The 27637-nt window shown below is 37.9% G+C and overlaps 1 protein-coding gene across 2 annotated transcripts in view; it reads left to right on the top strand.

The window, feature by feature from the left end:
* The window catches only part of RBM25 (RNA binding motif protein 25), a 57218-nt gene extending 30025 nt beyond the window's left edge, over nt 1-27193 (top strand). For both annotated transcript variants that reach the window (XM_045901141.3, XM_045901142.3), the window contains 13 exons: nt 5997-6182; nt 7740-7793; nt 8038-8121; nt 11607-11893; nt 13249-13471; nt 14023-14112; nt 16948-17021; nt 18296-18446; nt 20847-21171; nt 21545-21819; nt 22158-22256; nt 23716-23763; nt 26769-27193. In XM_045901141.3, coding sequence (XP_045757097.1) covers nt 5997-6182; nt 7740-7793; nt 8038-8121; nt 11607-11893; nt 13249-13471; nt 14023-14112; nt 16948-17021; nt 18296-18446; nt 20847-21171; nt 21545-21819; nt 22158-22256; nt 23716-23763; nt 26769-26861 — 1989 coding nt within the window. In that variant the 3' untranslated portion in view covers nt 26862-27193. The remainder of the gene's footprint in view (nt 1-5996; nt 6183-7739; nt 7794-8037; nt 8122-11606; nt 11894-13248; nt 13472-14022; nt 14113-16947; nt 17022-18295; nt 18447-20846; nt 21172-21544; nt 21820-22157; nt 22257-23715; nt 23764-26768) is intronic.
* Nucleotides 27194-27637: the final 444 nt, after the last annotated feature.

Below are 27637 nucleotides of genomic sequence, written 5' to 3' on the forward strand. Positions count from 1 at the left end.
GCTTTCTTGGGGCGCCTGGGTGGCTCAGTTGGTTAAGCGACTGCCTTCGGCTCAGGTCATGATCCTGGAGTCCCTGGATCGAGTCCCGCATCGGGCTCCCTGCTCGGCAGGGAGTCTGCTTCTCCCTCTGACCCTCCTCCCTCTCATGCTCTCTGTCTCTCATTCTCTCTCTCCCAAATAAATAAATAAAATCTTAAAAAAAAAAAAAAAAGAAATGGCTTTCTTGGTATTACACCTCCCTCCTTTACAAAAACATTGTATATTCTTTGTAAAAAAAACTCATAAAGCAAACTATAAAGAGGAAATTAAGTACCACCTGTAATCCCATCACCATTAGGAACCATTGTAGACGTTTTTGTTGTGTATTCTTCCAGAGATTTTTCTCTATATGGATGAATATAGTTGTTGTTTTTTTAAGATTTTATTTATTTATTTGAGAGAGAGAATGAGAGAGAGAGAGAGCACATGAGAGGGGGGAGGGTCAGAGGGAGAAGCAGACTCCCTGCTGAGCAGGGAGCCCTATGTGGGACTTGATCCTGGGACTCCAGGATCATGACCTGAGCCGAAGGCAGTCACTTAACTGAGCCACCCAGCACCCGGATGAATATAGTTTTTAATCGGAATATATGGATTGTTTTTCTTTCATAAACACAGGATTGAGTTCTAAGTATTCTATAATTAGCTTTTTTTAACTTGTACTTTTAATAATATTTTAACTGATTCTCTGTATTTTGTTTTCTCTCATCTATATAGACTATTTCTAAAACAAGTATAATTATTTCAACCCTCTGCTCATGTATCCTTAATGATTTTGAATTTCTTAGAGTGTGAAGCACGTATTAAGTCTTAGCATGGCATTCAAGGCTTGTTCAGTCTACCTTTGTGGTTTCTCTCATTAGTCCTTCTGCATGTGTCAGTCATGTATCGCTACAAACTTCCGTCATTCTTTGCTGACCTCTCATGTCCTTGTTGCCCATCCAAGCTCCCTGTTGCAATTCTATCCATACAGTTGTAATTATAATGTATTTGACTCAAATAGCCTTCATCAGTCCTCCGTTCGATTTCTCTCAGGCAGAATTGATTACTCTCTTCCCACTTATGTTCCCAGGTTTTTATTGCTGTTAGGTCAGTGCTTTGTAACATAAATTGTTGGTATCTGTCTCTCTCTCATACCCCTTGAACCCTGTTTCAGTTCCATATATCTGATTACAAGATAGAAAGGGCAGTAAGTTCACAGACTGTCTCTTGCTCTTGTACCTGCACAGAACCTAAGACAGTATCTTGCCCATAGCAAGAATGGAATGATCCTTTATTGAGTAACAGTTGCATTTACATTGCTCAACTGATGATCTTACTGTCCTTATCTAGCTTTGTAAAGAAATAATAAAATGCAATTTCTCTGTAATATAAATTGTATCTCAAATGAGCAATGTTGCCTGTCACATCAGAAAAACAACTGTCTGAAAGACTTTTCAGATTTTCCTTGCAGTGGTAACTGAATTATTTAAAATAAAGCATGGAATTAAATGGAATTAATATCTTCATAGTTTTTATATAATTCCCTGGGAGTCTTCACCCCGCCCCCATTGTTTAATCATCACCTGGTGAGGTGGTTTGATTTGTAACGTTGCAAATAGTGTACTCTGAACATGAAGTAAATGACTTCACTATATATGTAAATAAGGAAATGCACAATTGTGTGACTTTGATTTAATTTGTAATCACTGTTAGTGAGAGGAACCTCAATTTAAATCTGTTTGTATCTTCAAAAATGGAATTGGAGCTACCTCCAGTAAAAACAGAACAATTATTTCAGATTAGATGAAATTTAAAATGTTAACAGACTTGACTTCTGGGTGTACTTGGTGTGGTGCCCAGAGATACTTGAAACCACAAGACAGACATGGCGTAGTCTGCTGGAGTGTCCATTTTACTTAGCAATATTGGTAAAAAGAAAAGCAATTCTGTCAGATGAAAATTTTTTTTTCAAATAATTTAAGCAAATATAACTGTTGCGGAGTAGATGACAGATTTGTCACGATGGTAAAATATGAGAGCGTATTATTGTTCTTTCTTCTTGATTGTTGAGTGTTGGGAGAAGTCTAGAAAACAGTGACTTAAGATGGATGATGTGAGCAGAGACATCAGGAGCTCTTGTGGTACTTGAGTCAGGCATTTTCCTGACTGCCAGCCAGAAGAAAGAACACAAGTAGTTGTGTAGTTCTCTTTGACTAAAAAAGAAACACAAACTTTTCCTTTTATAATATATCTGATTATTTTTGGTTGTCTTACATTAACAATTGGTGAAGAGATTTGGGCTAATAAGCTTTCCTTCTCAAAATGTACATCAGAAGGTGGTGTGAATTCCAAATGCTGTATTTCTAATTTAGCTAAGACTAGCTATATTAATACTTAAATTTACACTTGATCTTAGCCAAAAGGCTGAGAAGCAGTTAAATTTGATTTAGGATGGTGGTGGTAGGGACTTTGGGGGCTTATGAGTACTTTAAAATGACTAGACCTTCAGATTTATATAACCCCACTTTTATCTTTTTTTGTTTGCTTTTAAAGATTTTATTTATTAGAGCTCACGCACGTGTTCACAGTTGATGGGGGAGGGGCAGGAGGAGAAGCAGACTCCCCGATGACCAGGGCTCCATCCAAGGACCCTGGGATCATGACCTAAGCCGAAGGCAGACACTTAACTGACTGAGCCACCCAGGCACCCCACCCCACTTCTGTCTTTATGCTTAGAAAAGCACCGAGATGTTGAGGGTTCATGGAAAGGAATTTAGCATGTATGGGAAAGACAGATTCGATGCTCTCTCATAAAGTATATTTTCATAATAAAGAATTGAGGTATCAATACCTGAGGGTGTGGGTTGGAATGGCCCATGTATATCTTAGGACCTACAGTTTTAGTGGCAAGTTAGTGTCAGGTTAATTCTTTCATTTAAAACCTGTGGAGAAGCATAGTATTACTGAAGGGATTTTAAAGCTGCACAAAGACCTTCTTGGGATATATTACGGATTTAAAGTAAAAACACATCACCACGATTACAGTTTACAGTGTTGTTGGTAAATAATTTTAACAGGTATTTACAGTCCTTGGGTAAAGCTTCTTGTCTTTATCCAAGATACCAGGTAGAAAGTTGGCAGAAGAAGATTGAATAAAGGGGTGCCTGGGTAGGTCAGTTGGTTAAATGTCCAACTCTTGATCTCAAGGATGTGAGTTCAGGCCCCACTTTGGGCTCTATGCCCAGCGTGGAGCCTACTTTAAGAAAAAAAAAGACTGGATGAAGAGGTAGGTTTGAGAAAGTAAGGAACTCAGAGTAGTTAGTTTTATAATATACATTATGACTTGAAGTTATCTGTAGCATAACTGCTTATCGTATTTGCTAAATGCTTAGGGGCAAGGTTATTTCTTTTTCCAATATCGAATTATTTTTGGCATCTAGCATAGTATCTTGCACACACAGTAGGCTCTTAAGAGTTTGTTGAGCCAGGGGCGCCTGGCTGGCTCAGTCAGTAGAGCATGCAGCTCTTGATCTCAGGGTTGTAAGATTGAGGCCCACGTTGGGTGTAGCGATTACTTCAAAAAGAAAAAAAAATTTTTTTTAAAGATTTTATTTACTTCTTTGACAGAGAGAGCATAAGCGGGGAGGAGGGGGATGGGGAGGGGGAGAGGGAAAAGTAGATTCCCCGCTGAGCAGGGAGCCCAATGCAGGGCTCAGTCCCAGGACCCTGAGATCATGGCCTGAGCCGAAGGCAGACACTTAACTGACTGAGCCACCCAGGCACCCCAAGAAAATTTTTTTTTTTTTTAAGATTTTATTTATTTGACAATGACACAGCAAGAAAGGGGACACAAGCAGGGGGAGTGGGAGAGGGAGAAGCAGGCTTCCCGCAGAGCAGGGAGCCCGATGTGGGGCTCAATCCCAGGACCCTGGGATCATGACCTGAGCTGAAGGCAGACGCTTAACGACTGAGCCACCCAGGCACCCCCCCAAGAAAATTTTTTAACTAAAAAAATTTTGTTGAGCAAATCAAGAAATAAATGCCTGTTGAATTAGTATCCATTGGAGGTAGCTTTCAGAATTATAAAATTATGAATTATGAAATATGAAATCACTGCTAAGTTGTATTCAGGAGCCACAAGGTATGGAACTTACTTCGAATAGTTGCATGCATTGTGACCAAGAGCCAGTATTTATGCAGAGGAGCATTGTTCTCATTTGTATCTGAAAATGTACACAGCATATGTTTACCAAGTAAATTGATAAATGTCTTAAGATGTGTGTGTGTGTAGTTCTAAATTACAAAAATTTTTGTACATATCTTTATCTTGTTGCTTGTCCTACTTTCCCATCTTTTCTAGTTTTAAGAAAAGACTGGTTGAGAGTAACAGTTTTGAGGTCATTCTCTAAATTGTGTAGTTTGAATTGGATTAATTCCTTAACCAAGGGCCTTAAAGTAAATCTAAGATAAAAGGAAGAAGAATAGTGGTACATTAGAAGTCAGTAATTTTTTTTTTGCGTCAATACAATTAGGTTAGTCTTTTAAAAAATAATAAAGTCCTACAGATAGTTACTTATTTGTGAGAAGCATTACAGCATGAATTTTGTGTTGTTATTTTTTATAACGTGCAAGTTAAATGTGCAAGTCATGGGAGAAAGATTTGTGCAGTATTTAGAGTTGGTTCCTTCTTAGTGTATAAGTATATGGTTTTTGTAAGTGGTATTACCATATTATAGGAAGCAGAGGAGGAAAAAGATGTCATTGTTTCAGTCCCTGGCGCAGGTCTGATGCTTGCCTTTTTGTTTTTGTTTTGTTTTTTTTTAAAGATTTTATTTATTTGAGAGAGAGAGAGAATGAGAGACAGAGAGCATGAGAGACAGAGAGCATGAGAAGGAGGAGGGTCAGAGGGAGAAGCAGACTCCCCGCCGAGCAGGGAGCCCGATGCGGGACTCGATCCAGGGACTCCAGGATCATGACCTGAGCCGAAGGCAGTCGCTCAACCAACTGAGCCACCCAGGCGCCCGCCTTTTTGTTTTTTGATGCTTGCGTTTTGTTGTATATAGCTGCCTTGTGTTTTTTCATTCGTTTAACCTACACATACTTTTGTTTATTTTAAATGGTGGCTCTCACAGTATACATACAGTTGTATTTTGCTTTTTGCACATAATGAAGTTTTCAACTTTTTTTTTTTTTTTTAGAAGCTTTTATTTATTTGACAGAGACAAAGCAAGAGAGGGAACACAAGCAGGGGGGAGTGGGAGAGGGAGAAGCAGCCTCCCCCAGGGAGCCTGATTCGGGGCTGGATCCCAGGACCCTGGGATCACGACCTAAGCCAAGGTAGACACTTAAAGACTGAGCCACGTAGGCGCCCCATAACTGTGTTTTGGTTAATTTAGTAAACATTAGGGGCGCCTGGGTGGCTCAGTCGTTAAGCTTCTGCCTATGGCTCAGGTCATGATCCCAGGGTTCTGGGATCCAGCCCTGCATCGGGTTTCCTGCTCGGCGGAGAGCCTGCTTCTCTCTCTCCCACTCCCCCTGCTTGTTTTCCCAGAATCTCTCACTGTCTCTCTCTCTGTCAAATAAATAAAATCTTAAAAAAAAATTTTAGTAAACATTAGTTTGTGGAAGTATTTGAGGAAGACAATCTGAAAAACTGAAAACTTGGCAGATGTGTAGTATGTTAGTACTGTGGTTTAATCTCCCTGTAACTGGTTAGGGGTCAGAGTATTAGCTATTAAAGGAAAAAAGAAAAAATGATAAAGTATCAGTGTCTAAGAAAAATCAGTAAATGAAATGAAATTTAGTTTTGTGAAGTTAAGAACAAAACCAAGTCTGCATTTAATAGGACTGCACAGATGTTTTAGAGAAAACATGTTTGTTTTGTTTTGTGTACTAACTTGTTTTAGAATGATTTTCTTTTTTGATTTTTTTTCCTCTTCACTTCCCTGAACTTGCCTTGATTTTTTTTTTTTTTAAAGAATGCGAGGCCAGAAACTGTCACTAATGATGATGAAGAAGCCTTAGATGAAGAAACAAAGAGAAGAGATCAGATGATCAAAGGGGCCATTGAAGTTTTAATACGAGAATACTCCAGTGAGCTCAATGCCCCCTCACAAGAATCTGACTCTCATCCCAGGAAGAAGAAGAAGGAGAAGAAGGAGGACGTATGTGTTACTGATTTCTGACAGTAGTCATTTCTACGGTTTACTTTTTATGGTGTCACTCTTGTGCTTTCATTGCATTGCAACTTTCAAGGGGAAAATTACTAAGGTTTAACTGCTAAGCCTAATTTGACCATGTTTTATCAAGTAACTCACTAATTTTTTTTCACCAAAATATTTGTTTTATATGTTTGAAATGCACTGGCATGGATACTTGTGTTTATCTTTGGATTCAAATTACATAAGGAAAAAACCCGGGACTCATGAAGTAGATGCCGATATTAAGGGACAAAGGAAGTCTTTTTGTTTTTGTTTTTTTGGCCATGAAGGGGCTGGCTTTGTTTTTGCCTTACTCCCTGATATTGTACTATCTCTGCTCCAACCAGGACACCAGCTATCCTTCACTGAATATTTTCACCCATTCTTTAATTTTTGCCACCTTTTTCTTCTAAACCACATCTCATTCCCTCTGTGGACAGTAATGCAGTTGTATTTCTAATTGGAGGGTGGTGAAAGAATAGGAGAAGATGAAACACTCCTCCCCAGTGTATTATATTATCAGTCTTTGCCAGCCTAAGCTAATTAAATAGTAGGGTGTCCAGGTTAAAAGAAAAAAAATTTTTTTAAGATTTATTTGTTTATTTGAGAGAGAGAGAGAGAGCATGAGCAGGAGAGGCAGAGGGAGAGAGAATCTGAAGCAGGCTCCGCACTGAGCTTGGAGCCCAATGCAGGGCTCGATCTCACGACCATGAGATCATGACCTGAGCTGAAACCAAGATTCAGGTGCTTAACCGACTGTGCTACCCAGATGCCCCAAAAATGTTTGTTTTTTTACACTCATTTCTTTTGGATAAATTTAGAGGAAAATCCGGGGAGTACTCTTAAAAATATTGGGAGTATGTTGTGTGCGTGGATTGTATATGCCATGAAAAAGTACTGTGAAACATGTACTATGGTTTTTAATATCATTGGGTAGTTACGGTTCATTTTATTTTGAATTTGAGTGCCTTATTAGGCCATCTTCAATTTGCTTTGTGGCCAAATACGTTTTTATTACTTGGCTTGTTTTTCCTCATATGGTCATAAAAACCTGTCTAGTGAAATGCAAGTCATTGGGAATGGGAATTGGTAGTCCATCAGGTATAGGGTAATTGAGGTTTGTAGAGCTTGTTCTTCCTCTGCGGCATTAATGGGAAAGGAAAAAATAGTTAGAATATTTGTTTGATATGGGTTTGGAGGAGAGGATCAAAGAGATCCTGCTCGATGGCAGGAGTTATGGGTAAATTTTGTTGGTATGATTGTTTCCAGGGGATGAAGGAAAAAGTCCTGCTAGTGTGAGACTTTCCTTATTCCGTTGCCTGGGGGAGTTGGAGGGTGAGGAGGTGGTGGGTGACAGGAGGGGTTAAAGAGAGTGAGTGAAATCTTTTTTATTAAGTCATTTGAAATCAAGAAAATGTCACAGAAATCTTACATTGCTTACAGTATAAACATACAGCAAATTGTTGTGCAGAGTAATGAAAACTCTTGCTCTTTTTTTAATCTTTGTGGATTTTTCCGCAGATTTTCCGCAGATTTCCAGTGGCCCCACTGATCCCTTACCCACTCATCACTAAGGTTCGTTTACATTATAGGCATTGACAATAACTATTTATTGCTAATGGCCAGACTTGTGATTCTTGTTCATCTGATTTCTCACTATTTAACTTAGATCACTAGTTTTTTTTACTATATAAATTCTGTTTTATTTACTTCTATCTTTTTTGTAAGATGGTACAGAATATCTTTGAATTCTAGTATCTTTGTATTGATGTAGATTAATTTTTAATGCATTCTCTCCTGTCCCTCCTGTCTTTTTTAGGAGGATATAAATGCTATAGAAATGGAAGAAGACAAAAGAGATCTGATATCCCGAGAGATCAGCAAATTCAGAGACACACACAAGGTAGTATTCTTGTTTTTTTACTTGATACCAATCTAGACTTTTTACAGAACCCAAAGCAAACAGACAAAAAGAAAAAAATCAACCTTACATTAGAAAATAATTTTAAGTGCTTTTTATAGGTTAATTAATATTTAGATAGAGACAAAGAAACAGAAGAACAATACCATATTAAAGTGGTCCTGGACATATTGTACTTAGTTTTTTCAGTTACTGACTACTCTGCAGTCATCTCACTTTTATAAAAGCTAATTTTATTTTTAGATTTTAACATAAACATCAAGGTCAGATTTAAATTAGATTCAGTGGGGCACCAGGATAACCTACACTGTAGTGTATTTCTTGGGGCAGTTATTTAACTTAATCTTACGAAAATCGTTTCTTTAGAGCTGAGATTAAAATATAAGATATATATTTGTGTAGATTTAAGTTGAGAGGGGGAGATTTTAAAAAGTAGGTCAGTGGTTACCAGACTTACCAAATTTTAGATGCATGGAAGAACTGTAAATTCCCATAAAGCTAATCTATTCATTGACCCCCACCATTATGATAGAGATCATATGGTGACTAATGCAAGATGAAACTCTCAGCTTGGAAAGTAACAAGGAATAGGATGTAAGTATGAGCTTCTGTTTTTTATTATATTTATGGATGCCCCCTCAGAAAAATATGCAAAGGGGTAACTGGCTTGGAAATGGGTATTTGTGCATAGTAAATCCCACTCACGAGTTTTGCCTATTGAAAGCTTCTCTCATGACAGTGCATCTGTGAATGTTCGCTGGTGTTTAAGGTGATGCTTATGGACGGTAAAATGCAAACACTGCATGAAATGTATTTTGATGTTAGAGATAAGATGGTACTGGTTTTTACCCTAAAGACTGAGTGATCTTCAACTCAGTGAAATGTTAAGTGTTCACTTTTTCTTTTATTCAATCTTACTTTTTCTTACTGCTTTCAAAATCCCAAGGTGACAGTGCCATTGAATCACTGCTGCTGAACACTTACTATCCAGATGCCCAGCCGTAGCTCACATACACAGTGCTTTTTCAGGAATTAAGTATGTCTAAAAGCACAAATATAATTTTGCCAAATTAATTTTGAGTTTAAAAGGTAGTCTGTGGGAAGTGATTTTCAAGGAATACTTTTGGTTAGGTTCAATACTCAAATTCAGGGTCTGAGTAAGCTTGAAAATGGTATACAGTTGTGTGTGTGGTTTACCCCCTTGTTGTTATTTGTTAAACCCTGTCACGTCATTGGTAAAGTATGAGAAAATTGTGTTTTAAAAAAATTAATTCAAAAGATAAGTGCTTCAGAGTTTGAGAAGCTGTCAGGCATTTTGACTGCCTTAGACTTACTTCACTATGGGGGGGAAATGTTTTCTCCAAAATGTACTTTAAAAAAAGATAAAAATGAAAATGAAAAACAGTTCTTTTTGTTGGGTGGTATGGTTAAAGGGAACATTTGAAACTCTAGTAACAAAAAATGAGCTCAGTGAACCTTTGCATGTTTTGGTATGAGTTTATTAAATAACCACGGACTGTCAGGGTATCAGCGTGGCAGGGGGCGTCCATTTACAGCACGGACGAGTCTGAAGAGAGAATAAGGTAAGATTTATGATTTTTTTTTCTGTCCTTTCCTCTTCATTATTTCATTACTTTCTTACATCTTTTTAGACTCACTTCATTTTCTTTATCTCTAGTTTTGTCTTAAAATATACATATGTATGTAGGTGTCCATCTACTTACCGCATATATAGTCTTTTAGAAATGCATTTAGTGTGGACCAGATTCACTCACTTGTTCATTTACTTAGAACAAAACTTTTGAAATGAGTTCTGAAACAAATTATTATTTACATAAGTAGAAGTATACACTACTAAGAAATAAGTAATACAGTGAATAAGCAAAAGTAAAAAAGTTAAATTCTACAAAAGAAATTGTTATTGGGACAGCTAAAATAAGTCTGTAAGTATCTATTATCTCAGAAATAAATATTTCTTTATAAGTGTATGACACTGAGGTAAGTTTTATATAGTCTAGCCTCATTTTACAATACAAATTTTTATAGTCCATTAGAACTGTTTCAGAAATTAGAATTCGCCCCTTTAAATAGCTTTCAGTTTCTGTCCTCTTTCTATGATTTCTTTTCTCTTCTCTTTGTAACCTCAGTGTATTCAGTATTGGCTTTGCCTACATTCTCCTTTGATACAGACTGGCACAGCAGCTGAATATATTGATTTCTCATGCATTAGCTTTTCTCTCATAATCCTCTATCAGTTCTCTGAGCCATGAACAAGAGAAAAAGTATAACAGGTAAGATTGCTTTTTAAAGTTGTTTTAAATGCTTTACATGACTGAGAAAAGACAAAAAAAAATGCACAATTTATTGTTGCAGTTTAAATTTCATTTCGGTGACACTAAACATGGAACCAAAGGGATAAATGTATTTTGTTTTTGTTTTGTTTTTCCTGTTTGGGTTTTTTTTTTGTTTTGTTTTGTTTTTTGTTTTTTGTTTTTTTTTCTGAGTTTGTGTAGAAACCGTGTAGTACACTGGTAATCTTGTCAGGGTTCAAACTTGGTCTGACTTTGTTATTTGGTTTATTTGTGAACCATGTACTTGCTCTTCCTCCCAGAAACATAGCTTGTAGGCAAGGTTAATCCAGTGTTGGCGATCCATGTCCTAGCACAGCATCTGTAAGTTCATATGCAATCGTTCCTTCCAAGGATGGATTTATCACTGTTGATATATTTTTATTTTCTTATAGGCGTAATGGGTATAAATATGTTGCTTTTAAAATTAAGTGAAATGAGAATATTACAATTATGTACATTTTTGCTTGAAGTGAGTGATTTTAAACTTTTTGTATTTAGTGGGCTGTCCATCTTGTAATGGTGGGAGTAAATGTTTCCATTTAGATAATAGGGCAAATGTTGGCTGAATTCAGCTTATCTTTTGGAGGGTGGGCAAACCAGAGGGTAGAAGATTATTTAGTTGTATTACAGTGACCTGACTCTCCTCCCCCACCTCCCCTTTGAAATCTTCAAGTAGTAACCTGTAGGTAATGGGAAGTTTGGGGTTATATTTAGTATCAATAGTAAATCAGTAGTCACACTGATTTACAGAAATTCATAATGAGGGAAGTTACATTTTAGCTAAGTGATTGTATTTCTAGAAATTACTACTAATCACCACATTCCTCATGGTCATTTAGTTATTACATAATCATTGAGTGGCCAGCCACACTTGACACAATCTCCCAGCATCCAAGATTGGAGATTCCTGGTCTGTGTAGAGTATATGGGTTTGCACGCAATCTATTTAGTCTTGTGATTGCTTCAGTTTAATTTGTCAAGTAAAACCACAAGTACTTAATATTAAAGTGCCAGTGGTTTGGTTGTTTTTGTTCCTTATATTGGGCATTGCGCCGGGAAATATCTGAATACTGGAGCTACAGAGTTAACTCTAAAAGTACTTTTATTGGTTTCTAGAAACTGGAAGAAGAGAAAGGCAAAAAGGAGAAAGAAAGACAGGAAATTGAGAAAGAACGGAGAGAAAGAGAGAGGGAGCGTGAAAGGGAACGAGAAAGGCGAGAACGGGAACGAGAAAGGGAAAGAGAACGTGAACGAGAAAAAGAGAAAGAACGGGAGCGGGAACGAGAACGAGATAGGGATCGTGACCGGACAAAAGAAAGAGACCGTGACCGGGACCGAGAGAGAGACCGGGACCGCGATCGGGAAAGGAGCTCGGATCGGAATAAGGATCGGAGTCGATCAAGGTAAGGCTTGGTGGAAGTTACTGTTTGCTGATCACTTTAGTAGAACTGCAGTTAGGCACTCTCCACACTGTTTACATTTGTGTGAGGAGAGAACTTCCTTAGGCACAGAGCATGCCTGGCTTGCTGTCTCACACATGTAAACATTGGTTCAAGTAACAGTTCTCAACTTCAGGGTTAATTTTTATCTGACGCTAGTTTATACGCAGACCCAGAACACAACCACTGTCCACCCAGTGTTATGGGCAGACCTGATTCCCTCTTGTCTCCCTGGGTTGGTGGGCATCTTTTCTATTTACCATTTCACTGAGGTCCTGCATCCTGGGAAATCATCTCTAGCACCCCTGCTTTTAGCCGCTCGTCTTTACTTGGTCCTATAGCCCACTGTATGGCCACGACTCACCTCCTAGCGCTCAATTTAGGACTCCTAGTAATTTTACCTTGTTTTTATTTTAAGTTTTTTCTTAGTTATATTGAATTTGTTTGATGAATCATCTCAAATTCTTAGGAAGGAGTAAAGCAAAAATGAAAGAAGGAAGTGGGGAAGGAAGAAAAGCTCACCTTTTTTTCCCAAGCTGGTTTTCAGATAATACATTTCTGTGTTGCAAATTTTCACCTGATTGTAGCTGAAAGGAGGTCCACTTTAGTCAGTCCACCAGTTGCTGGAACTAGAAATCCAGTGTCCTTAGTCTTTAGTGGGCATTAAAATCCTTCCTTTCCTTCCTTTTCTTCCTCTCCTGGAATAATCATTATCCTCTTGAGTAACCTGATAAGGATTATCAAGAATTTGACATATAGTCAGTGTATGTATACTTTTATCATTGATATGAATCCATAAACACTGTATTGTTTTATATGTGTACAAATAAATATATTTGTATTTAATTAGATCCATGGCATCATACTACATATATTCTGCAATTTGGTTTTATCATTCTGAATTAAATATTTGAGCTTTTCCTTGCCAGTAGATACAGTTCTGATTTATCCATCCAACATGCCAAAATGGTCTTTTCTCCACACCTTTGCCAACACCTTTATTTCTTGATCACTAGTGAAGTAGGCTGTCTTTTAACGTGTTTGTCAGTCCTTTATATTTCTTATATCCAGGTGTGTTTGTTTTCTGAGATGCTGATAAGCATTAACATTGAATTTAAAATGCAATTGAGAATTTGAGACTAGAATTACGTTGTGTCATCCTGATAAGTATAGAGGAGTTTACAATTCTGCAGAAATCAAATGCTAAATTCCGGCCTATGAGTTCGTATATTATTTTGTAATATAAGTTGCCGTCTTTTCCCTTGGTTTACAAAGGAAAACAAAGACTGACAGATTTTTAAAATCTTTTGTTTATATAGAGAAAAGAGCAGAGATCGTGAAAGGGAACGGGAGCGAGAAAGAGAGAGAGAGAGAGAACGGGAACGAGAAAGAGAACGAGAGCGAGAGAGAGAGCGAGAAAGGGAACGGGAACGAGAGAGAGAGAAAGACAAGAAGCGTGACCGAGAAGAAGATGAAGAAGATGCTTACGAACGAAGGAAACTTGAAAGAAAACTCCGAGAAAAAGAGGCTGCTTACCAAGAGGTAAATTGAGAAAATGCTTTTATTCTTTATTATCATTATTTTTTAAGATTTTATTTATTTGAGAGAGAGAGCATGCGCCCATGTGTGCAGAGGGAGAGGGTGAGGGAGAGAACTCCAGCAGACTCCATGCTGAGCATAGAGCCCAGCACGTGGGACTCGATCTCACGACCCTGAGATCATGACCTGAGCCGAAACCAAGAGCTGGGCACTTAACTGAGCCACCCAGATGCCCCGAGGAATGCTTTTATTCTTAAAGCTTGCTATTCAGTAGGTTAGTAAAAAATTTTAGAGCCCTTGGGGTGCCTGGGTGGCTCAGTCGTTAAGCGGCTGCCTTTGGCTCGGGTCATGATCCCAGGGACCTGGGATCGAGCCCCGCATCTGGCTCCCTGCTCTGAGGGAGGCCAGCTTCTCCCTCTCCCACTCCCCCTGCTTGTGTTCCCTCTCTCTCTGTGTCTCTGTCAAATAAGTAAATAAAATCTTTATAAAAAAAAAAAAATTTTAGAGCCCTTTGCATACATTTGTATTACTAAATTTGACAATTTCTTTTTTAGCGCCTTAAGAATTGGGAAATCAGAGAACGGAAGAAAACCCGGGAGTATGAGAAAGAGGCTGAAAGAGAAGAAGAAAGAAGAAGAGAAATGGTAATATTCTAGGTTACAAATTAGTGATTTTTCAGATAAAAATCAGGTCAAATTCTTGACCATTAACTAGATTAGAAGTAACTTTGTCAGGGCGCCTGGGTGGCTCAGTTGGTTAAGCGACTGCCTTCGGCTCAGGTCATGATCCTGGAGTCCCGGGATCGAGTCCCGCATCAGGCTCCCTGCTCGGCAGGGGTTCTGCTTCTCCCTCTGCCCTCTTCCTTCTCGTGTTCTATGTCTCTCATTCTCTCTCTCTCAAATAAATAAATAAATAAACTTAAAAAAAAAAAAAGAAGTAACTTTGTCATTAAAATGTACGAGCTCTCAGTATAGACAATTTAATTTGGGGGCGGAGGGGCAAAAGAAAGAGGGAGAGAGAGAATCCCAAGCAGGTTCCATACCCAGTGAGGCTCCATCTCATGATCCTAAGATCGCCACCTGAGCTGAAATCAAGTGTTGGGACACCCAGCTGTTTAAGCCACCCAGGCGACCCTAGGTAATTTAATTTTTATGTATTTCAAGTAATCTTCAGACAATTCCAGTCCACCAAAATCTCTTTTACTCTTTAATTTTCACATTTTTGCTGCCTATAAACAAAATTATCTTTTGGCATACCGTTGAAGTAAGTCTGCCATAGGATAATATATATAAAATGAGAATTTATAAAACATTCTTAATTAAGAGTTTATAACCTGTTGATTTTGAAGAGGCATTGGTAGATATTGATAGATACTGTTCTGTATTGGTGTGGCACATGTGGATGAAGGGAATAGTGTCATGAGAAGACCTCTTTGTTTTTTGTTTTTCATGTTTTTATTTAAATTCCACTTAATTAACATACAGCGTAAAGACCTGTTTTTATGAATCACAATTGTCTTCAGTATATAACATATGAATTATAGTTTTTCCTCATGCTATCTTTTAAGTACATGACATTTTTTGCATTTACACTGTTTGATGAACTATAATAGGGAAACCATTGGCATAGGTTGTTACTAAGAAGAATGACAAAAAAATTCTGTCATAGTATTTGCTTGAGTAGTATGTTCCATGTGTTCTGTCTTTGCCAGAATTTCGTGAAAGTTTCTTTATCTCCAGTTTGGAGATTATTCTTCCAAAAACTTCACTGAAGTTAGGAATCTTCAAGTAGCTTTTGAACATGAGACCTAGAGGGAGTTTTTGTAAGTAACCAAAAGAGGGTGCATGTAGAAACTAGTTAGATAGTATGGGTTTTCTGTATATATCCATAATGCTAGAATTATTGACAGTAATTTCAATTCCCATTCTAGAATTTCTTTTTCATCCCTATGTTAGAAAATAGGAAGAGAATAATATAGTGAGAAATGATTATTTAGAAGAGCTGTTTGCCATGAACAACATGGTGGGATAGATTTGAAGTGGTCCTGCTTTTTACAAGTAAATCAGAAATCTGTCTTTTTAGAGAAAATTTTCCTATTATTTTTTTGCTTGAGAGCTTTAAAAAAGTCCAGTTACAAAAGCAGTTACTTATTACATTGAAATATTCAAGTAACAGAAGTACATGATGTAAAAAGTGAAGGTTTCTACTCCTCAAAGCTGGTAATTTATGTTCATATTTTAGTATGTATCTCATGCACCTTCCTGTGTTTTATTTAAATACTTATAAGTTTTGTCATTCCTATTTAACAAATCTGCTTTCCTTCATTTGACACATTTTTTTTTTTAAAAGATTTTATTTTATTTGAGAGACAGAGTGAGAGAGAGAAAGAGCACAAGAGGGGGGAGTGGGAGAGAGAGAAGCAGACTCCCTGCTGAGCAGGGAGCCCGATGCGGGACTCGATCCTGGGACTCCAGGATCATGACCTGAGCCGAAGGCAGTCGCCTAACCAACTGAGCCACCCACGTGCCCCATTTGACACATTTGAGTCAAGTACATTATATCCCAGCCTTGGTGCTTGTGCTGGGTACTGGGCATACAGGAGTAACTAATGCTTCTAACTTTGAAACAAGTGGGTGGTATTTTCAGAGAGAGAGGTAGTTACTGTAGTGTGTGTGAATGTTTAAGGTATGATAAAGGGGTGTTCACAGTATTTTGGGAGTGCAGAGAAAGAATTCTGTTTGGGGATGGGAATTGGTGACGGTAGATGGTTAGATCAGGGAAGTCTTTACAGAGAGGTAACATTTGAAATTTGAAATGTATTAAAATTTCACTGTAATCTAAATTTTTACTGTAATTAGAAACGTATCATCTCCTTTGTATATAGATACACTAGATATAATAGTTGTTGATAGAGCAGATAAGGATATAGAGTATAAGTATTTTTGTGTATTATATATTTGTATGTAATTGTTAGCTGTAAGTGGTATTAAATACAATAGTTATATTTGAAATTCAAAAATAAGAGAGTCCTATACTTTCATGGTTTGTGTACCTGAAGTTAGACTGATGCATGAACATGATTTGAATTTTCAGTCCTGCATTTCTTAAAAACTATTTTCTGTAGCATAATGTATCTACAAATGTGAAAGGTAAAGTATTTTTGTTGAGTTAACAGATTCAATAAAATAACTTTGTTTTGTTTCTTGGTTTGCTCAGGTTTCATTACTGTACTTTGAAGATTATATCCAGAGAGGAATACTCTATGTGGTTTTTGTTGCATAGATAAGTTCTAAATCTGGCTTGTTTTTTGAGTAAAAGATAAAATATATCTAATGTTATTTAAATTTAATATACAGAGTACATGATAATTATAAAATTCAAGTGGTATGGATAAGAAAAATTTATCTCCAAGAAAGGAGGGGGTATTCTACGTGACTTTTATGTTAATTTTGCACACTTTGTCTTTTATTTCCTCAAAGGCAAAAGAAGCTAAAAGACTAAAAGAATTCTTAGAAGATTATGATGATGATAGAGATGATCCCAAATATTACAGGTAAAGAATCCTTGCTTTAATGAGCTCATACTTTCAGCATTTTATTAGCTGTATTTTCCCTACCAGAGGGTGCAAGTTTATTCAGTGGAATAAGAAAGAAAATCTTCATATTCTACCTTGTAATCACCTCCATATTTGATAAGATGTTTTTGGGAGTGCGGGGGAGAACTGTTGGGAAGGGATCAACAGTTCTATCTTTTGTGGGGTGGTGGTCCACATAGTATTAAAACAGATTAATTTTTTTCATGTGTTTTATAGAGGTCCAGTTTTTATAGCAAGTTATAACTAGTCTTGATAACTGTGGTCTAAAAATTTTTGCATTCAAGGATTTCAAGAATGTTACAAAGCAAACCCAATGCCATCCCATCCCCTGCCCTGTTGATATATTATTGTAAAGTGACGGTTGTAAAGTTTGCCTTCCCTCATGTCTTTGTTCCCATGGGATTTCTAAAATACTCTCATTCTAGCACTGTGCCAGTATGGTAAAATTGTTGCTGCTTCTGCTTCCTGCATTCCAAACTGTAATTTCTCTGAGGATAAGGACAGTATTTTGATTTTTCTTTTTAACCTCATGTATCTGATAGGATCCAGGGCATGTAGTGAAGGCATTTAGTATATCATTTTAATATACCGTACCCCATAATTAAAACATTGGAATTAGCAACTTCAAAAGCATGCCAAGGATTTGACTTTGTAGAAAATGAAAAAAAAAAATGTTCAGTAAAATTATTGAATCATAAAATCAGTAGTAGTACATAATTTCAGCATTCTGAGATGTAATATACTGCTAGCTAGAGAGAATCTCTGCTTTCTGTTGATTCTGCACTACTTCCTTCAAGGATTTTTTCCATAAGGGAAAGAATTGATTTAAATTGAAGATAGAGGACTGTTCTTAGTGGTATTACTACCACTTGTAGTAGTTTTTCACAACTCAGCATCCAAGAAAACAAATTGTGTGTTGGGCTTTCCCTGTGGAATGAGTACAAAATGAGAGCTTTCTTTCGTCAGAAAACTGTTTTCTGCTTGTTTTAGACACTTAGAATGACTTGAGAATGAGGCATGGTGATAAATGACAAGACCATGCTTCCTTATTAAACTGTTTATGTGTGGAGAGCACACTGTCTTGGGTGTTCTGCAGATACAAAAACAGTAAGACATTTTTCATTTTCCTAACATGCAGCTTTTTAGTATTGAAAGAAGGTACTTTTGGAGACATTATGTGTTGTAATAGTTGATCTCTGCGTATCAAGGCCTGTTATGATTTACTTTTGCAGAGGAAGCGCTCTTCAGAAAAGGTTGCGTGATAGGGAAAAGGAAATGGAAGCTGATGAACGGGATAGGAAGAGAGAGAAGGAAGAGCTAGAGGAAATCAGGCAGCGCCTTCTGGCTGAAGGGCACCCAGATCCAGATGCAGAGCTCCAAAGGGTGAGTTACCCTAACATCCACAACAATGTTCTCATAAGGGAAATGCAGTTTATGCTCCATGGATCTTGCTGTTTGGGGGGATTATATTAGTATTTTTTCTTTATTTTATTATGCAGACCATCAGTGTTAGTTGATTTACAGCTTTAATTATTCTAAACACCTTCCTGTGTCTAATTCCTTTATTTCTGTGAAATATTACCTAAGTTAAATGAATGTCATCTAATAAAACTTTTCTAGAAACCTGTCCTTCCCATAATGTGTTCTCACATTTCATGACTTGGGGTTTTAGTTCCTTCTCACTGCCACCCTAAATCTTTTTATTTCCTAAATAAATTAAAGATGTTTTCATGAACAGCATGCCATTTAAAAAAAGGAAAAGACTTTGCCATAGAACATAGCATACCCCATTCTTTAAGAGGAGAATGTCATTTTAGAAAATTTTTAGTTCTTAATATATCATGAATCTAATAATATTGTAAATTCTTTATATCAACTTGAAAAAATCTCATATCCTGTTTGTCATCAGAAACCATGTGTTCTTAACATGCCCCTTTTATTTTTCAAAATGAAATTGTGTTTTTTTTCCTGTTGATAGAATAAGTACTTACATGAGTAAATAGAAGGTTCAGACAACATGCGACACAATAGTGAAGAAATTAAAAACCATCTGCTTTCTTATCAGCCTGGTACAATCATAGATTTGTGGGGGGTTTTTTAAAGATTTTATTTATTTATTTGAGAGAGAAACAGCGAGAGAGGGAACACAAGCAGTGGGAGTGGGAGAGGGAGAAGCAGGCTTCTCGCAGAGCAGGGAGCCTGATGCGGGGCTCAATCCCAGGACCCTGAGATCATGACCTGAGCCAAACACAGATCGTTAACTGACTGAGCCACCCAGGTGCCCCTAGATTTGTGGTTTTTAAAATGTCATCACACAGGCATATGTTTATGTAATCTCCTCACATAAATTTTATAAGTGGGATTATAATTTACATGCTCTTTTCTAATGTGCTTTTAATTCGGGTTTTTAATCTTTCACTCAGAATATTGCCAGTTTATAGCTTTATGTCTGTTTTCATACCTTGACCATTATGGCATATTGTTGGTCTTTTAAATCCTTACCATTGTAACATTTAGGTTGGGTGTGTTTTTATGTTTTAATTCTCTACCAGTTGGTTTGAATGCCTTACAGTTTGTTTAATGGTCATTGTACTACTTTGTGAATTGATAGTTAGATGGGGTTAAGTCATGTCATGCACCAACTTTTAATTGTTATGTAGTTCAGGATCTTTTTTTAAGATTTTATTTATTTATTTGAGAGAGCGAGCATGAGCGGTAGGGAGAGGGAGAAGCAGACTCCCTGTTGAGCATGGGGCTCAATTCCAGGATCCTGAGATCAGGACCTGAGCCTAAGTCAGACACTTAATCGACTGAGCCAGCCAGGAGCCCCCAGGATCTTTTTGTTATATTTTTTTTGTTTCATGCTCAGAAAAATTATTGATGAAATTTACTCAAGTTTTTATAATGCTCTTATTGGTTATTTTGTTGTTGTTGTTGTTTAATCTTTCATGATTTCAGGGAGAGTTCATTTTGGTATAGACTTTTGACTCCAAAAATTTTTTCCCCTCTCTTTCTTTCTTTCCCAATTCATGAATACAAAAGTGACTACCATACTTAGCCATGACCTAGAAAGACCAAATAATTGTGTAAAGATTTTATTTTTAAGTAATCGCTGCATTCACCGTGGGGCTCGAATTCACAGCCCTGAGATCGAGAGTTGCATGCTCTACTGGCTGAGCCAGCCAGGTGCCACAGTACAAATAATTGTTGATGACCAAGCTGAGGATTTGAGTTGCCTCTTAGGCAGTTGTCTGTGCTGTTCTAAAATAAACTTTTGGGGGGCGCCTAGGTGGCTCAGTCAGTTAATCATCTACCTTCAGCTCAGGCCATGATTACAGGGTCCTGGGATCGAACCCTGCTGCTGCATGGGGAGCCTGCTTCTCCCTCTCCCTCTGCCCTTCCTCCCTGCTCATGCTCTCTCTTTCTTTCTCTCTCAAATAAAATCTTTAAAATTAAAACAAAATAAAACTTTGGATTATAATTTCAATAAAAATTAAAAAAACATACCTTTTCCTTTTAAATTAGCCACCTATTATGTATTTGCCTTTGTTATATCTGAAGAGTTTAAATAATTTTATATGTAAATGTTAAAAATATAAGAAAACATTTTGCAGAGTACCTAATATATTCTGTAGACCTACTCAGCTTTCTGATTATAGAAGCAAGCAGTGTTTCAGTATTCCTAATGAAAAATAGAGGTTTTATGAAAGATAATGGAAAACAGAAAGTTCGTTGAGTAGAGTATAGTTGTGGTCTGTTAGTCACATTATTTTTTGGTGTTAGATGGAACAAGAGGCTGAAAGGCGCAGACAACCACAAATAAAGCAAGAACCTGAATCAGAGGAAGAAGAAGAAGAAAAGCAAGAAAAAGAAGAAAAACGAGAGGAACCCATGGAAGAGGAGGAAGAGCCGGAGCAAAAGCCCTGTCTCAAACCAACTCTGAGGCCCATCAGTTCTGCCCCATCTGTTTCCTCTGCCAGTGGCAATGCAACCCCCAACACTCCTGGGGATGAGTCTCCATGTGGTATTATTATTCCTCATGAAAATTCACCAGATCAACAACAACCGGAGGAACATAGGCCAAAAATAGGACTAAGTCTTAAACTGGGTATGTTAGCATTTTCTTCCTTCTTTCCTTTATTTTAATCCCCTATATATACTTAAATTTTGCCTTAAGGAAAAAATAAATATGTGCTGCTTGGTAGGTAGATAGAAAAATACTCAAAAATGCCTTTATAGCTCACGATTGTTTTCGTAGTTCTACTAGTGCTCCTATATCCGCAGCTGCCTCAAGTTCTGAGAAGAAGTGAAAAGTTAAATTTTCTAGCACTTGTGAGTAGTGAGTTATTTTTTACAGTTGGGATCTTTCTCTGAGATTTGTGGAAGTACATTATGCACTGCTCTTGAGGGATGGTGGGTTGTGAAATGTAATTAACATTTGAAAATTAAGTCATCATGCTAATACAGGATTTTTACTATAGGTGCTTCCAATAGTCCTGGTCAACCTAATTCTGTGAAGAGAAAGAAACTCCCCGTAGATAGTGTCTTTAACAAATTTGAGGACGAAGACAGTGATGATGTACCCCGAAAAAGGAAACTGGTTCCCTTGGATTATGGTGAAGATGATAAAAATGCTGCCAAAGGCACTGTAAACACTGAAGAAAAGCGCAAACACATTAAGAGTCTCATTGAGAAAATTCCTACAGCCAAACCTGAGCTCTTTGCTTATCCCTTGGATTGGTCTATTGTGGATTCTGTGAGTAGCACATTGTATTTCATCATTTTTATTGGAAGTGGGTTTGAGTATAGCATACAAAGTCAGCTGATTCTATTAATGACAAGTAGAGATGATAATGTGGCTGGCATCTTGACCTGCCAAGGAATTTAGGTAAATGATTGGGGAAATTCTTGGTGGTACTTGAAGTCTTCATCAGTTAGAAGCAAATAATTGTATCTTGATACATACCTGTCTTTGTTCAACTTGTAAATGAGAGCATACTATATTTTAGTTTTAAGAAAAATTATGAGGCTATAGACTTTGTAGTAAATATAATAAAAAGTTATTTAATTTAATAACCATGCTTTATTTTGCAGATATTGATGGAACGACGGATTAGACCATGGATTAATAAGAAAATTATAGAATACATAGGTGAAGAAGAAGCTACATTAGTTGATTTTGTTTGTTCTAAGGTTAGTCTTTTACTCCCTTCATCCCCAACTTTTTTTTTTTTAAGATTTTATTTGGGGCGCCTGGGTGGCTCAGCCGTTAAGCCTCTGCCTTCGGCTCAGGTCATGATCCCAGGGTCCTGGGATCGAGCCCCGCATCGGGATCCCTGCTCAGAGGGAAGCCTGCTTCTCCCTCTCTCCCACTCCCCCTGCTTGTGTTCCCTCCCTTGTTGTGTCTCTTTCTGTCAAATAAATAAATAAAATCTTTTTTTTTTAAAGATTTTATTTATTTATTTGACAGAGAGACAGCGAGAGAGGGAACACAAGCAGGGGGAGTGGGAGAGGGAGAAGCAGGCTTCCTGCGGAGCAGGGATCCCGATGCGGGGCTCGATCCCAGGACCCTGGGATCATGACCTGAGCCGAAGGCAGAGGCTTAACGGCTGAGCCACCCAGGTGCCCTGATCCCCAACATTTGTTTTATATTTTAAAATATTAAGACACTTTCTAAAATAAAAAATCTTGCAAAGCCAAGTCTATGATAGTTTAGTTTCAGTTATTAAGAGATTTCATGGCCACTTAACCCCTCCACTTTATTTCAGACCCCTACGCCATATGCTTTCATTTCAGAGGGTCAAGGAGGACAGATTCATTGACTGCTGCCAAGTTTGCGCTCTCTCTGCCCCTGGGAATGTATTGCCACCCCCATGTCTTAATGGTTAGAATGCTGCTGAAGTACAGTTGAGGGGGTATTTGTGGAGACAGCTGATAGCTTATTTCATGAATTTGTCAGTCATCCATCCTTTGGAAGAGGAGCAAAATAGTTTCCTTCATAGCATAATAATAGTTGTTTTTACTGATTAATTTGCTGTGGGCCAGGCTTTGTTCTTGGCAGGTACTGTGTTAAGCATTTTATAGAATGTTATGTTCTTTAAACCTCCCAACAACCTTAGCAAGTATAATTACTGCTATTATCCCCATTTTATATATGTAGAAATTGAGGTCATGGGGAGATTGTCTTGACCATAGTCCTGTAATAAGCGCTAAGTGCTCTTAACCACCAGGGTGTACCACATCCTTCCATTGTCTCCTGAAGGCAAAGTCTTATCTTTAATAAGATAGTTATAGTAGAAACATTGTATATCTGTAAAGGAATAATTGCATTTTAAGGAAATGCTTATTTTTCCACCATTACTGCTCTTTTAGCATTAGGAATAGCAAAATTAGGCTGCCCTTTCCACTTGTAATTATTGTAGCATTGGAATTTGTAACTCTGGATTTGAATTAGAACACATAGTATAGTGATTAAGATCCTAGGTTGTCATAAACTTCCATTGAAGAGAGTAGGATTCTGGGAATTAAATTTATAGAATGTTTCTTCAGCCACAAGAAATTCCCATATTAGTTTGAGGGTACTTTAAAAATTTTTGACTATAATGCTAATTTTTTATTTATTTTTAAAATGACAGTTACGTGTTTCTTTTAGGTTATGGCTCATAGTTCACCTCAGAGCATTTTAGATGACGTTGCCATGGTAAGTCAGAAATTTACTGTTGTTAATATTCTAATTAATATCTGTAAACAAATGAAACTTCTGTTTTTGGTTAATTTTTTACCTGTGTTGGTTCCAGAATCTTTCTTTTTAGAAGCCCCAATTAAAATGTGAATCTGCACTAAAAGAGGTTAAAAGCACTCACATCAAGATGTCCTTAGACAACACTAACACTTTTTCCTTCCCCCACCTTTGGTGTTTGTATGTATAAATACAAATCCTGGATCTATTCATACATTTAGAAAACATTTATTAAGTGCTAACTGGGTTGAACATGGTGCTAGAAGCATGAAAAGGTGGAACATCTGTCCTTAAAGAAGTAACAGGGAGACAGGTATACTAATACTGATACTGTAATATACTTGCAATCATGGGGATATGTAAAAAAGATGTGGGGGGCAGAGGAGATGGAGCATCTGATGGTACAGACGGCAGTTAGGAAGAGAATCACAAGAGTTACCATCTAAACTGAGACTTGAGACTTGTATAACTTTGTCACTTGGACAGGTATCCATTGGTCAGCAGTAAACATCAAATCCCCACTTGCATTTAATTTGGATATTAGAGTCGAGTCAGTGGTTACATTTATCTAATGTGATTTTGTGAGAAAAGGAAGGAGGGAGAGAATTGGCTCTAGAGGTGAGAGTGATTGAGTGGACTGTGAACTCCAAGCTAGGAAGAGAAGGTGATAACATCGGAATAGAGCTGGTGGTTATGTGAAACGGGCTGGTTGTTCCACCAAAGCTGTGGGAGGTGTGTTGAAAAGAGTGGTTATATAGTGAGAGAGTAGAACGTTTAAGAACAAGTGGTGGATTGGTCCAGACGATGGTGAGGTGCATATGTGGCCATGGGAGAGAGTTTCTGGGGTAGAGCTGATGTCATTAGACTATAAGTGAACTTTCCACTTGGGTCATACACATAGAAATTGAAACTTCTGTTGTGCTCATCTATTGTGGGTGGAAGACTAGGTGTTTGCTAGATAGCTGCTGTTGGAGTGGAAGGGTAGTGTAATGAGATCTCGTGAATCTTAATGGAGATACTGTTCACAAAGAGAAACTGGAAGGATCCAGCAGCTTCCCCTCTCCTGTGAGATTAAAGCTTTGAAAGTAAGGAACTTCCTGAGTAAGCTACAGGAGTGTCTCAGGGTCTTTCAGGGACACAAGTTTTCAGTTCAGGTAAATAGATGAAAAAAAACTAAAGAAGTTGAGGGTGGTTAGTATAAAGAGTAATGAAGGGCAGAATGGGAAGACAGCAGAGGGAATATGAGTCAGGGGGGAAGAAACGTCGAGCATGTTGTAAGATGACAGGTGCCCTGGAGAGCTTGCATTTCCCACTGCAGTTGTCAGGGAGGGGCATAGTGGGGTACCTAAACAAAGGGAGCTCCTAGGTCGAGATATTTTGTGTCCAGGCACTGTATGATGTCTAAAGCCAGGTAACATTAGTTTTCTGCTGCCCAGCCAGGCTGATGCAGCTGTTGTTTAGAATTTCTGATAAAGTATTTGTGAAAAGTTTGTTGACTTCATAATGCTGAGCCTCAGATGAAATCTTTTTTAAAGATTTTATTTATTTATTTGACAGAGAGAGAGATAGCGAGAGCAGGAACACAAGCGGGGGAATGGGAGAGGGAGAAGCAGGCTTCCTGCCGAGCAGGGAGCCCGATGTGGGACTCGATCCCAGGACCCTGGGATCATGACCTGAGCCAAAAGCAGATGCTTAACTGATTGATTGAGCTACCCATGCGCCCCTGGTTTGCTTACCTCCTAACTTAAACTGCTGCTCCAGACACCTGGCAACATTAGGCCACATTCCATCATGGCAGCGATACCCTGGAGCTCAGTCATAGCTGCCTCCTGTAGGAGGAAACATGCTGTTCCATTTTACCTCACTGTAAGTAACCCTGGTATAGAGGCCCAAATTTGCATGTAGGGTGAGGGCAGGAGTAGGGGGTCGATATAATGCCCCTCCCTCATAAGTAGATAGGAAGATAATTTGATTTATCAATTTCCCAAGGGGAGAAGACCATTTATTTATTCAGTACTCTTGTGTCCTTTTTGGTGATGATAGTGTTCACGTACTCTGTTTACCATATCCTAGATGCAATATTAAATGCTTTACATATATTCTCATTTTATTTTTTAGTTTTTTTAAAGATTTATTTATTTATTTGACAGAGAGAGGCACAGCGAGAGAGGGAACACAAGCAAGGGGAGCGGGAGAGGGAGAAGCGGGCTTCCCGCTGAGCAGGGAGCCCGATGTGGGGCTCGATCCCAGGACCCTGGGATCATGACCTTGAGCCAAAGGCAGACGCTTAACAACTGGGCCACCCAGGCGCCCCTACCTATGTTCTCGTTTAATATTTAATTCAATGTCACATACATAATAAGGACTTGATAAGTGTTATGATTTTAAGGCTGTTTTGGGGGTAGATAAGATACTCGGTTATATAACTAGTTCTGCCTGAATTACTATGTTTTTTATAACAAACATGCTTTCTTTAGGAAATAGTTTAGTATTACGGTGTCAGTATTTGGTAAGCCATGGAATTTTGCTGAAAGCATTCTCCCCCCCCGCACCCTTTTTTGTAATTTATATTTACTAAATATATTTATCACACTAGACCAATTTATTTCAGGTCGTTTTATTGAAAGTAAATGCTTGTCAATGTATAAAGCCTTTTAAAATGCCAGTCACGGGACGCCTAGGTGGCTCAGTCAGTTAAGCATCTGCCTTCAGCTCAGGTCATGATCCTGGGGTCCTGGGATCAAGTCCCGCATCAGGCTCCTTGCTCAGTGGGGAGCCTGCTTCTCCCTCTGCCTGCCGCTCCCTCTGCTTGGGCTCTGTCTCTCTCCCTGACAAATAAATAAAACCTTTAACAACAATAAAAAAAAATAAAATAAAATACTAGTCACTGTTGGGAGATGCTGATGATTGCTTATCTTACATGTGTTACTGGGGTTTTTTTTGAGTTTTTTCTTTTTCTTTTCTAGGTACTTGATGAAGAAGCAGAAGTTTTTATAGTCAAAATGTGGAGATTATTGATATATGAAACAGAAGCCAAGAAAATTGGTCTTGTGAAGTAAAACTCTTTTTACATTTAGAGTTCTGTTTCAATTTTCTTCTTCTTTCCCACCCTTCAGAGGACTTTGGCTTTTTCTTTGTCTTCAAAGACATTTGTGAGATCTGTAATTTTTTTTTAATGTAGAAAATGTGAATTTTTTTGTCCTCTAATTTGTTGATGCCCTGTGTACTCCCTTGGTTGTAAAGACATCTGAATCCTGCCTTGGTTCTCTTTATACTCACCAGGTACAGATTACTGGTATGTTTTATAAGCCGCAGCTACTGTACACAGCCTATCTGATATAATCTTGTTCTGCTGATTTATTTCTTGTAAATATTAAAATGACTCCCCAATTCTTTTGCAGAATTGCACTTAATGTTGAACTGTACTGTACAGGAACCTACATGAATGATTTTAATTGAAAGAATACCCATCATACCTATTACCCTTCCCACCCCTTGATCAAAAATGACAAGCCCTCCTGAAGGCATGGAATTTAAAATTAGAGTGCTCAGATTAGCAGACAGTCCATTCCCACTGTATCTCTGTATGAATGTGTTCGTGTGAATGTATGTATAAATGTCTTTTACCTAATATTCTTTGGAGGGCTCCCTTAAACATTTCCTTATTGAAGAGTAGAATTGTAAAGGAAATATGGTATTGTGCCAATCCAAATGTCTGGGATAATTAGGTTATTAGTCTCCCAGAGCATGGTATTCTCTTGTGGCAAGCAACAGTCTGGTGAATGGAATGGGGCTTTCCTGTTGATAGCTGGCTGCTTCAGCCTCTCTTTTTTAA

Source organism: Mirounga angustirostris, unplaced genomic scaffold (assembly GCF_029215605.1).
Source record: "Mirounga angustirostris isolate CCGP_5_RB_7025 unplaced genomic scaffold, mMirAng1.0.hap1 SCAF_9, whole genome shotgun sequence".
NCBI lineage: Eukaryota > Metazoa > Chordata > Mammalia > Carnivora > Phocidae > Mirounga > Mirounga angustirostris.